The following is a 13,350-nucleotide window of genomic DNA, read 5'->3' as shown; positions in this document are numbered from 1 at the left end:
AACGCGTTAACGCTTGTTACTCCTAAACCGTTTGTTGCACACCCAAGTGTCTTATATCAGTGTAATCACTGGCTCAAAACTTAAAAAACGTATATCTCTGATTTCATTTCCGGTATGCAAATTTTTTCGCTAATTAGCATTTTATGAAAAAAAATAAAAATGAACTAGTCCCTGGATTTTTGCCCTATTGGAACCAAACCAACGCTGATGAGTTCTGTGGAGTGTGAATATGAATAATTATTAAAAAAAAGTTGAAATTTTCATCCCCCATCGCTAGAGGGCGCAAAAATGTCCAAAACGGAAGTAACATATTGAACTAAAATGGCCATAACTCCTTAACTGTTTGAGATATCTTCATGGGGCTTGGAACATATGTGTAGACCCTCAATCCGGGGTCAAGGTAAAAAAAATGCTGCGTTTGGCCACTAGGTGGCGCTATAATTTGAATGAGCTAGAAAATGGCCATAACTACGCAACAGTTTGCCCGATTGACTTATTATTTGGTATGGTGTGTCTTTGTCTCATTCTACATGAATATCTAAAAGGACATTGGCGTATCTGAAAAAACATGGCCGCCATTGGCCAATGAAGTTTGAGCACTTATTAGACCGGGTTAACGGAGGCCGAACAAAACGACGCTCACTGGGCTTATTCGTCTCATGGTCTTTAAGGTCTGTAAGAAATGTGAACTCATTCGGCCACCGGGGGGCGAAATAACGCTTTAGGAGTGCTTAAACAATTGTGTATCACGTGACATTTGACATATACCCAAACTGTTTATATCATACAATAGCTCACTTCATTCTGAGCAACTTTGCCTCTTAAACCACTTCTGTCGATCGAATGGTTCGTGAGTTATCGCTGATGATGTCAAAAACCTACTTTCGCGAACTAGTTCCTGGTTTTTCAACCGATCGGAACCAAACCAATGCAGATGACTTCTGTGGAGTGTGAATGTAAATAATCATTGAAAAAAAGTTGAAATTTTTCTTTCACCGCTGCTTAGGGACGCCAAAACTTAAAATGGTCTGAGCCTATCACATTAAAATGGCCATAAATCCAGAACGGCTTAACATATCAGCAAGGGGCTCAGAAAATATGTGAAGACCACCACTACGATGTCACATACAAAATAACGTGGCGTTTGGACACTAGTTGGCGCTATAACAGTAAAAAGGGTTAAATGTACATGTCTTTTGGTGGCCTAGACCACTGTGTGTCACGTGACATTTGACTAATACACAAACTATTGATATCAAACGATAGAACTCCTCATTCATAACAACTTTGCCTCTTGAACCATTGACGTCTATCAAATGGTTTGTGAGTTATTGGCATGATGTAAAAAACCTACTTTTGCAAACTTGCTTAAGGATTTTTAAGCAATTTCAAAATTTCCACTACAGTACATTTCTCTGGACTCTCTAGGTCAATAATCATCAAAAACATGTTGAGTTTTTTTTGTTTTGTGACCATAACAGGGTCCTTTATTATATTAGCGTTAACCGAGTACGGTGAAGGTCGCTACTCCTTAATAAATAATCCAACAGAATTGCCATTAAGTACTATTACACATATTATGACACAAAACAAGCACGCAACATGTGATTCTTATCGGAAGAGGCATGCCTTCACAACAGTCAAAAAGGTGAAATATCATACATTTAAATTACTATTTTAAACTTGTCTTTAATAAATACATCATTTGCTAATCAAATTGCTAATCAGCCAGTCACATAGCATAAACTCAATCCATTTTGGCATCCAGACGTGGTAAACACACTTGCTGAAGTTTAAACCGAGCATCAAAATGGAGAAACAATTGCATATATGGTATGGGATATATTAGATAACACATACCACCTGAGAATTGTTGCCAACCATGTCCATGTTTTGATGGCTACTTCCAGCAGTAAAAAATGGACCATGTCAGAAAGCTCAAATGATCTCAAACTGGTTTCTTGAACATGACAATGAGCTCACTGTACTCCAATGGCCTTCAGAGTCACCAGACTCAACGAAATAAGCATCAGTTAAATGGCAAGGTCTTCTGGAATATTGTTGCAGACCATGAATGTGAATCAATTATCTATTTAAATTGGTCTTATTTTTATTAATCAATTTTTCAGAACACAAAATGAGCTATTTTGAAGAATGTGCATTGTATTAACAAAAAAGACCTATATATGTGCATGGAATGTTTTAGAGACACAGGAGTTGCTTTGTTTTGCTAATGGCTTCGTTCTTTATCAATTGACAGCTGCCAAGCCACACCCTTAGCAACCAAACAGATTATTTTTTGCAACCGTCTAGCCAGACCTACATCTCTGCAGTAGAATATTATAGAGACAAGGGGCTTGGTTCGTTTGACTTGTGGTTTGATGTGTTATTAATTGACAGGTGCTATTCCACACCCATGGCAACCGAACAGGTTAGCTTAGCAACCGTTTAGCAAGATCTATATCTCTGCAACAAATCATCGTAGAGACATGAGAATTGGTTCATTGCACTCGTCCCTTAGGTATTATCGGTTTACGCCCGTTTTTGCATACGAGTGTAAGCATGCATGGTCTGTATTAAAAGTTACCGACCGTTTCTGTCATATTTCTTGGTGTGGAAGAGTGTCATTCGTTGTGGATTTGTTACGGTGCCATTCCTGAGCCTAGTTGACAATGGCAAGGCCAATAGAGGCCTTAGACTGCTCGAACCCGCTAAATGCTGCTTGCAGCTTTAATTATTATTATACTTCTTCCCTAGAACTGATCGTGCAGCCCAAACCGTAAGACCGACAGAGCTGAGACTTGGTCAGATGGTAGTAGTCCTTGTCGCTACTCAGATACACGGAACCAGCCAAATCGGCCCATAGGTGGCGCTACAGCGATGCCGAACGCGTTAACGCTTGTTACTCCTAAACCGTTTGTTGCACACCCAAGTGTCTTATATCAGTGTAATCACTGGCTCAAAACTTAAAAAACGTATATCTCTGATTTCATTTCCGGTATGCAAATTTTTTCGCTAATTAGCATTTTATGAAAAAAAATAAAAATGAACTAGTCCCTGGATTTTTGCCCTATTGGAACCAAACCAACGCTGATGAGTTCTGTGGAGTGTGAATATGAATAATTATTAAAAAAAAGTTGAAATTTTCATCCCCCATCGCTAGAGGGCGCAAAAATGTCCAAAACGGAAGTAACATATTGAACTAAAATGGCCATAACTCCTTAACTGTTTGAGATATCTTCATGGGGCTTGGAACATATGTGTAGACCCTCAATCCGGGGTCAAGGTAAAAAAAATGCTGCGTTTGGCCACTAGGTGGCGCTATAATTTGAATGAGCTAGAAAATGGCCATAACTACGCAACAGTTTGCCCGATTGACTTATTATTTGGTATGGTGTGTCTTTGTCTCATTCTACATGAATATCTAAAAGGACATTGGCGTATCTGAAAAAACATGGCCGCCATTGGCCAATGAAGTTTGAGCACTTATTAGACCGGGTTAACGGAGGCCGAACAAAACGACGCTCACTGGGCTTATTCGTCTCATGGTCTTTAAGGTCTGTAAGAAATGTGAACTCATTCGGCCACCGGGGGGCGAAATAACGCTTTAGGAGTGCTTAAACAATTGTGTATCACGTGACATTTGACATATACCCAAACTGTTTATATCATACAATAGCTCACTTCATTCTGAGCAACTTTGCCTCTTAAACCACTTCTGTCGATCGAATGGTTCGTGAGTTATCGCTGATGATGTCAAAAACCTACTTTCGCGAACTAGTTCCTGGTTTTTCAACCGATCGGAACCAAACCAATGCAGATGACTTCTGTGGAGTGTGAATGTAAATAATCATTGAAAAAAAGTTGAAATTTTTCTTTCACCGCTGCTTAGGGACGCCAAAACTTAAAATGGTCTGAGCCTATCACATTAAAATGGCCATAAATCCAGAACGGCTTAACATATCAGCAAGGGGCTCAGAAAATATGTGAAGACCACCACTACGATGTCACATACAAAATAACGTGGCGTTTGGACACTAGTTGGCGCTATAACAGTAAAAAGGGTTAAATGTACATGTCTTTTGGTGGCCTAGACCACTGTGTGTCACGTGACATTTGACTAATACACAAACTATTGATATCAAACGATAGAACTCCTCATTCATAACAACTTTGCCTCTTGAACCATTGACGTCTATCAAATGGTTTGTGAGTTATTGGCATGATGTAAAAAACCTACTTTTGCAAACTTGCTTAAGGATTTTTAAGCAATTTCAAAATTTCCACTACAGTACATTTCTCTGGACTCTCTAGGTCAATAATCATCAAAAACATGTTGAGTTTTTTTTGTTTTGTGACCATAACAGGGTCCTTTATTATATTAGCGTTAACCGAGTACGGTGAAGGTCGCTACTCCTTAATAAATAATCCAACAGAATTGCCATTAAGTACTATTACACATATTATGACACAAAACAAGCACGCAACATGTGATTCTTATCGGAAGAGGCATGCCTTCACAACAGTCAAAAAGGTGAAATATCATACATTTAAATTACTATTTTAAACTTGTCTTTAATAAATACATCATTTGCTAATCAAATTGCTAATCAGCCAGTCACATAGCATAAACTCAATCCATTTTGGCATCCAGACGTGGTAAACACACTTGCTGAAGTTTAAACCGAGCATCAAAATGGAGAAACAATTGCATATATGGTATGGGATATATTAGATAACACATACCACCTGAGAATTGTTGCCAACCATGTCCATGTTTTGATGGCTACTTCCAGCAGTAAAAAATGGACCATGTCAGAAAGCTCAAATGATCTCAAACTGGTTTCTTGAACATGACAATGAGCTCACTGTACTCCAATGGCCTTCAGAGTCACCAGACTCAACGAAATAAGCATCAGTTAAATGGCAAGGTCTTCTGGAATATTGTTGCAGACCATGAATGTGAATCAATTATCTATTTAAATTGGTCTTATTTTTATTAATCAATTTTTCAGAACACAAAATGAGCTATTTTGAAGAATGTGCATTGTATTAACAAAAAAGACCTATATATGTGCATGGAATGTTTTAGAGACACAGGAGTTGCTTTGTTTTGCTAATGGCTTCGTTCTTTATCAATTGACAGCTGCCAAGCCACACCCTTAGCAACCAAACAGATTATTTTTTGCAACCGTCTAGCCAGACCTACATCTCTGCAGTAGAATATTATAGAGACAAGGGGCTTGGTTCGTTTGACTTGTGGTTTGATGTGTTATTAATTGACAGGTGCTATTCCACACCCATGGCAACCGAACAGGTTAGCTTAGCAACCGTTTAGCAAGATCTATATCTCTGCAACAAATCATCGTAGAGACATGAGAATTGGTTCATTGCACTCGTCCCTTAGGTATTATCGGTTTACGCCCGTTTTTGCATACGAGTGTAAGCATGCATGGTCTGTATTAAAAGTTACCGACCGTTTCTGTCATATTTCTTGGTGTGGAAGAGTGTCATTCGTTGTGGATTTGTTACGGTGCCATTCCTGAGCCTAGTTGACAATGGCAAGGCCAATAGAGGCCTTAGACTGCTCGAACCCGCTAAATGCTGCTTGCAGCTTTAATTAGGGTTCGAGCCCGAAGGGCTAGAAACCTATTGTATTTGTTGGTTTTATTATTATTATTATACTTCTTCCCTAGAACTGATACTGCAGCCCAAACCGTAAGGCCGACAGGGCTGAGACTTGGTCAGATGGTTGTAGTCCTTGTCGCTACTCAGATACACGGAGCCAGCCAAATCGACCCATAGGTGGCGCTACAGCGATAAAAAACGCGTTTACGCATGTTACTCCTAAACCGTTTGTTGCACACCCAAGTATTTTATATCAGAGTAATCACTGGCTCAAAACTTAAAAAATGTATATCTCCGAATTCATTTCCGGTATGCAAATTTTTTCGCTAATTAGCATTTTATGAAAAAAATAAAAAATGAACTAGTCCCTGGATTTTTGCCCTATTGGAACCAAACCAACGCTGATGAGTTCTGTGGAGTGTGAATATGAATAATTATTAAAAAAAAGTTGAAATTTTCATCCCCCATTGCTAGAGGGCGCAAAAATGTCCAAAACGGAAGTAACATATTGAACTAAAATGGCCATTACTCCTGAACTGTTTGAGATATCTTCATGGGGCTTGGAACATATGTGTAGACCCTCAATCCGGGGTCACAGTAAAAAGAATCCTGCGTTTGGCCACTAGGTGGCGCTATAATTTGGATGAGCTACAAAATGGCCATAACTACGCAACAGTTTGCCCGATTGACTTATTATTTGGTATGGTGTGTCTTTGTCTCATTCTACATGAATATCTAAAAGGACATTGGCGTATCTTAAAAAACATGGCCGCCATTGGCCAATGAAGTTTGAGCACTTATTAGACCGGGTTAACGGAGGCCGAACAAAACAACGCTCGCTGGGCTTATTCGTCTCATGGTCTTTAAGGTCTGTAAGAAATGTGAACTCATTCGGCCACCGGGGGGCGAAATAACGCTTTAGGAGTGCTTAAACAATTGTGTATCACGTGACATTTGACATATACAGAAACTATTGGTATCATAGGATAGTACTCTTCTATCTGAGCAACTTTGCCTCTGGAACAACTTCTGTCAATCGAATAGTTTGTGAGTTATCGCTGATGAGGTCAAAAACCTACCTTCGCAAACTAGTCGTTGGATTTTCGACCGATCGGAACCAAAACAATGCAGATGACTTCTGTGGGAAGTGTTTGTAAATGATTATTGAAAAAAAGTAGAAATTTCCTTTCACGGTCGCTTAGGGGCGCCAAAATAAAAGAATGGGTGGAGCCTATCACATTTAAATGGCCATAAATCCAGAACGGCTTAACATATCATCATATGCCTCGGGAAATATATGTAGATCATCACTCCGAGGTCCCATACAAAATAACATGGCGTTTGGACACTAGGTGGTGCTATAACAGTAAAAATGGCTAAATGTACATGTCTTTTGGTGGCCTAGACAACTCTGTGTCACGTGACATTTGACTAATACAAAAACTATTCATATCAAACGATAGATCTCCTTATTCATAACAACTTTGCCTCTTGAACCATTGATGTCTATCAAATGGTTTGTGAGTTATTGGTGATGATGTAAAAAACCTACTTTTGCTAACTTGTTCAAGGATTTTCAAGCAATTTCAAAATTTCCACCACAGTACATTTCTTTGGACTCTCTAGGTCAATAATCATCAAAAATATGTTGAGTATTTTTTAGTTTTGTGACCATAACAGGGTGCTTTATTATATTAGCGTGAAACGAGTATGTTATAGGTCGCTACTCCTTAAGAAATAATCCAACTGACTTGCCATTTAGTACTATTATACATATTATGACACTTAACAAGGATGCAAAATGTGATGCTCATAGGAAGAGGCATTCCTTCATAAATGATAAAAAGGTGAAATATCATTCATTTCAATGGTTTTCTTATAGAGTCACCAGATCACAATGCATGTAGCTTTGCTTAAGGAACGATAAATGTGTGCAGGATAAAGGTGTGTAGTGTGCATGTGTGTATGTTTATGGGTATCATTTCCCTCTGTATCATAAGAGTGTAAATGCACAGTATAGTTCTGTGTGTCTTGCGTGATCGAGACTGTGCATGTGTGTGGAATGAAATGTGTTTCACAGGAAGACAGTGTTAAAAAATATAATGTATTACACATTAAACGTTGCTGCATATTTACACATCTATAAATATAGCACATGTCTGGCTGCTTTTATGATGCTGTATTGATATATATATATACAACACACCTTTATTAGATAAAACCAGTTTAATTGCATGTAAACCCAAATTGCTACTCAGCCAGTCACATGGCAGCAACTCAATGCATTTAGGCATTTAGACATGGTAAACATGACTTCCTGAAGTTCAAACCAAACATCAAACTTGAGAAGAAATGGGATATATCATGTGAGGCGCGTCTACCAAAGAAACATAATTTAAATGGCACGGCCTTCTAAAATATTATTGCAGACAATGTCAATGTCTTACTGACCACAATGTATTCATGAATATGAATCAATGTATCCATTTAAAATGGTCCTAAATTTTAATTCAATTTTAATTCTTCAAAACACAAAAGAGGCTATTTTGAAAAATATGCATTAAATTAACCAAAAAGACCAATATCTCTGCAATAGAATGTCATAGAGACAAAGAAGTTGCTTCGTTCTACTCATGGAAAAGTGTATTATAATATGAAGGTGACAAGCTATGCCCATAGCCACTAAACAGATTAGCTTAACAATCATTTACACAGACCTATATCTCTGCAGTTGAATATTGTAGAGACACAGGGGTTCGGTTAATTTCACTTGTGACTTAATGTAATATCAATTGGCAGGTGCCATACCACATCCATAGCAACTAAACTGTTAACTTAGCAACCATGAAGCTAGACCTCCATCTCTGCAATAGAGCATCGCAGAGTCACTGGAGTTGTTTCGCATGACTTGTGGTTTAATGTGTTATTAATTGGCAGGTGCCATTCCACGCCAATAGCAACCAAACAGATTAGCTTAGCAACCTTTTAGCAAGATCTATATCTCTGCAACTGTATTAAACGTTTCTGACATTTTACTTGGTGCGCTAGAGTGTCGTCCGTCCTTGATCTGTTATGGTGCGATTCTTGAAACTGGTCGGCGATGGCAGACGTACCTTAGATGCCTTAAATCGCTCGAACCCGCTAAATGCTGCTTGCAGCTTTAATTCTTCTTATTATTATTCTGCCATAAAACTGATACTGCAGCCCAAACCGTAAGACCGACAGAGCTGAGACTTGGTCAGATGGTAGTAGTCCTTGTCGCTACTCAGATACACGGAGCCAGCCATATCGGCCCATAGGGGGCGCTACAGCGATGAAAACAGCCTTTTTGTTCTTAGCCCCTAAACCGTTTGTCGCACACCCAAGTGTCTTATATCAGTGTAATCACTGGCTCAAAACTTAAAAAACGTATGACTCAGATTTCATTTCCGGTATGCAAATTTTTTCGCAAATTAGCATTTTATGAAAAAAATAAAAAATGAACTAGTCCCTGGATTTTTGCACTATTGGAACCAAACCAACGCTGATGAGTTCTGTGGCGTGTGAATATGAATAATTATTAAAAAAAAGTTGAATTTTCAATTCACGGTCGCTAGGTGGCGCTAAAACATCCAAACCGGAAGTAACATATTTAACTAAAATGGCCATAACTCCTGAACTGTTTGAGATATCTTCATGGGGCTTGGAACATATGTGTAGACCCTCAGTCCGGGGTCATAATAAAAAGACAGTGGCGTTTGGCCACTAGATGGCGCTATAATTTGAATGAGCTAGAAAATGGCTATAACTACGCAACAGTTTGCCTGATTGACTTATTATTTGGTATGGTGTGTCTTTGTCTCATTCTACATGAATATCTAAAAGGACATTGGCGTATCTTAAAAAACATGGCCGCCATTGGTCGATGAAGTTTGAGCACTCATTACACCGGGTTAACGGAGGCCGATCAAAACGCCACTCACTGGGCTTATTTGTCTCATGGTCCTGAAGGTCTGTAAGAAACATGAACTTATTCGGCCACCGGGGGGCGTAATAGCGCTTTAGGAGTACATGAACAACTGTGTGTCACGTGATATTTGACATATACCCAAACTGTTTATATCATATGATAGGACTACTTTTTCTGAGCCACTTTGCCTCTTGAACCACTTCTGTCGATCGAACGGTTCGTGAGTTATCGCTGATGATGTCAAAAACCTAATTTCGCGAACTAGTCGTTGGTTTTTCAACCGATCGGAACCAAACCAATGCAGATGGCTTCTTCGGAGTGTGACTGTAAATAATCATTGAAAAAAAGTAGAAATTTCCTTTCACCATTGCTTAGGGACGCCAAAACTTAAAATGGGTGGAGCATATCACCTTTAAATGGGCATATATCCAGAACGGTTTAACATATCAGCAAGGGGCTCAGAAAATATGTGAAGACGACCACTACGATGTCACATACAAAATAACGTGGCGTTTGGACACTAGTTGGCGCAATAACAGTAAAAAGGGTTAAATGTACATGTCTTTTGGTGGCCTAGACAACTGTGTGTCATGTGACATTTGACTAATACACAAACTATTGATATCAAACGATAGAACTCCTCATTCATAACAACTTTGCCTCTTGAACCATTGACGTCTATCAAAAGGTTTGTGAGTTATTGGTGATGATGTATAAAACCTACTTTTGCAAACTAGTTTTAGGACTTTCAAGCAATTAAACAAATTCCACCACAGTACATTTCTTTGGACTCTCTAGGTCAATAATCATCAAAAACATGTTGAGTTTTTTTAGTTTTGTGACCATAACAGGGTCCTTTATTATATTAGCGTAAACCGAGTACGGTGAAGGTCGGTACTCCTTAATAAATAATCCAACTGAATTGCCATTAAGTACTATTACACATATTATGACACTGAACAAGCATGCAACATGTGATTCTTATCGGAAAAGGCATGCCTTCACAACAGTCAAAAAGGTGAAATATCATACATTTAAATTACTATTTTAAACTTGTCTTTAATAAATCCATCATTTGCTAATCAAATTGCTAATCAGCCAGTCACATAGCATAAACTCAATCCATTTTGGCATCTAGACGTGGTAAACACACTTGCTGAAGTTCAAACCGAGCATCAAAATTGAGAAACAATTGGATATATGGTATGGGATATATTAGATAACACATACCACCTGAGGATTGTTGCCAACCATGTCCATGTTTTGATGGCTACTTCCAGCAGTAAAAAATAGACCATGTCAGAAAGCTCAAATGATCTCAAACTGGTTTCTTGAACATGACAATGAGCTCACTGTACTCCAATGGCCTTCAGAGTCACCAGACTCAACCAAATAAGCATAACTTAAATGGCAAGGTCTTCTGGAATATTGTTGCAGACCATGAATGTGAATCAATTATCTATTTAAATTGGTCTTATTTTTTTTATCAATTTTTCAGAACACAAAATGAGCTATTTTGAAGAATGTGCATTGTATTAACAAAAAAGACCTATATATGTGCAATAGAATGTTTTAGAGACACAGGAGTTGCTTTGTTTTGCTAATGGCTTCGTTCTTTATCAATTGACAGCTGCCAAGCCACACCCTTAGCAACCAAACAGATTATTTTTTGCAACCGTCTAGCCAGACCTACGTCTCTGCAGTAGAATATTATAGAGACACGGGGCTTGGTTCGTTTGACTTGTGGTTTGATGTGTTATTAATTGACAGGTGCTATTCCACACCCATGGCAACCGAACAGGTTAGCTTAGCAACCGTTTAGCAAGATCTATATCTCTGCAACAAATCATCGTAGAGACATGAGAATTGGTTCATTGCACTCGTCCCTTAGGTATTATCGGTTTACGCCCGTTTTTGCATACGAGTGTAAGCATGCATGGTCTGTATTAAAAGTTACCGACCGTTTCTGTCATATTTCTTGGTGTGGAAGAGTGTCATTCGTTGTGGATTTGTTACGGTGCCATTCCTGAGCCTAGTTGACAATGGCAAGGCCAATAGAGGCCTTAGACTGCTCGAACCCGCTAAATGCTGCTTGCAGCTTTAATTTTATTTGTTTTGCAAAAAAATCTAATCAAAAGTTTATGCTTATTTATAACAAGACAAACATATCTGCCAATGGATTAAGATAAAAAATCTTGTTTTCCATTTGAATTATGGGCACTGGTGTATACAGTGTATTTTATTGTTTTACAAAATTTTTTTGGTACATTTTATCTAAACGAGATCTTTTCATATCTACAATGCAAAACTTTGCTGTAATTTCGCAGCAGGTTTGCCAGTAACTTGCTGTAGATTTAATGTACAATTTTCTTTTAAGCATAAAATTACCTAGTTTTTTTTTCTTTCATACAACAAGACTAAATATCTTGGGTCGCTTTTCTTGTTACGTATATTTTTACAGAAAATAGGAGAAAAATGCTTAGGAAGAATATTGTTGCTGTGCTAATGCCAGTGTCTTCTTGCTCATTTTAAAGTCAAAGTGTTTTCATTTTGATTAAAGTAATTGAAAACAGTAATAATTGGAAAGTATATTAAATAGTAATTGAAACTACAAGTTACTGTCAAACCTGCTACAAAAACTACAGCAAGTTTTACAGTGTATGCATTTCTTATCTTAAGTAAATGTATCTTGATTTTTGAACGTTTCAACATTTGTATGTAAAACCAAGAGATAATACAAAAAATTAGATTTTTTGCCTTTCATCCTGCACGTATGTGTGCCATGTTTACCTTGTCCACGTAGTTGGCGATTTCAGCAAGCCTCTGTTTCACCTTCTCCAAATCTTTCCCCTGTTTCTGATACTGAAATGTCATGAGAGAAAAAAAGAGAGAGAAAGTCTTTTTTAAACTGCAGGCAAATGTGGCCGTTGAGTGTCTGTCTGTGATATATGTCACATGACGTCATCCGTTTTCCAAGCGCACCCCGGCAGAGATGTTGAGCCGGACGTGACCAGCCGATTCTGATGTTCGGAATGTAAAAAACTTTTCTATTACAAAAAAGAACGACTGGAAACAGTATGTGAGAATCAGGTTAGCAAACTTTGGTTTGAAGGTTTGTTGGTGTAAAATTCCCATTTACTTAAAGTTGTTTTACCATTAAAAAAATGTCCAGTGGTTTAATGTCACAATGTAAGTAAAGTTCTTTGATTATGCACCAAAAGCATATTTTGAGTCATATTTTACGACTGTTTTCACCCTTCTTCTGACCTGTAGAATGAAACAAGTCGGGTTTAACAGCTGTGTGTAAACATCCTCTTGTCATCTGATGTGAGTTAAAGCGTTTTGATGTGTTCACACTGCCAGTTCTGCTTTGCAAAGCTTAAATCACGTCCTGAACGTGCATTTAAAATACAGATCATTCTTAAAAAGACGAGGAAAGAAAGAAAAACGTAATACCTCACGATGACCTACAAATATCCCAGGCACTTAACCACAGACAAGTGACCCTGAATCCGGCGTTTAACACACATTAACGTTCCAGAAAAAAAACAAAATCTCAGTTTAGAAGTCAAACTAAAAAGAGGGTCAAGTAGTCGCAGCTGGAAGTCTTCAGTTCCTGTCTAAACACACGAGTAATGACCCCTAAAACTGCTTCAACATCTGACCCCGACACACACCCACACAAGCTCTTATTCCCGACTTCAGGGTCAAAGGTCATGACCTTGGCTTGACTCTCAGAAAAGTCTAACCGATGAAATAAAAGGTTAATTTAC

General features: G+C 38.3%; 1 protein-coding gene across 1 annotated transcript in view; it reads right to left on the bottom strand.

The window, feature by feature from the left end:
- The window catches only part of LOC130438786 (disintegrin and metalloproteinase domain-containing protein 12), a 92,026-nt gene that overhangs the window by 34,104 nt on the left and 44,572 nt on the right, over window positions 1-13,350 (bottom strand). The window contains exon 8 of the mRNA XM_056770955.1: window positions 12,368-12,439. Coding sequence (XP_056626933.1) covers window positions 12,368-12,439 — 72 coding nt within the window. The remainder of the gene's footprint in view (window positions 1-12,367; window positions 12,440-13,350) is intronic.

This window comes from Triplophysa dalaica, chromosome 17, assembly GCF_015846415.1.
Source record: "Triplophysa dalaica isolate WHDGS20190420 chromosome 17, ASM1584641v1, whole genome shotgun sequence".
In the NCBI taxonomy this organism is placed as follows: Eukaryota; Metazoa; Chordata; class Actinopteri; order Cypriniformes; family Nemacheilidae; genus Triplophysa; species Triplophysa dalaica.
Note: the sequence above shows the minus strand (reverse complement) of the source record. Positions and strands in the feature narration are given on the sequence as shown.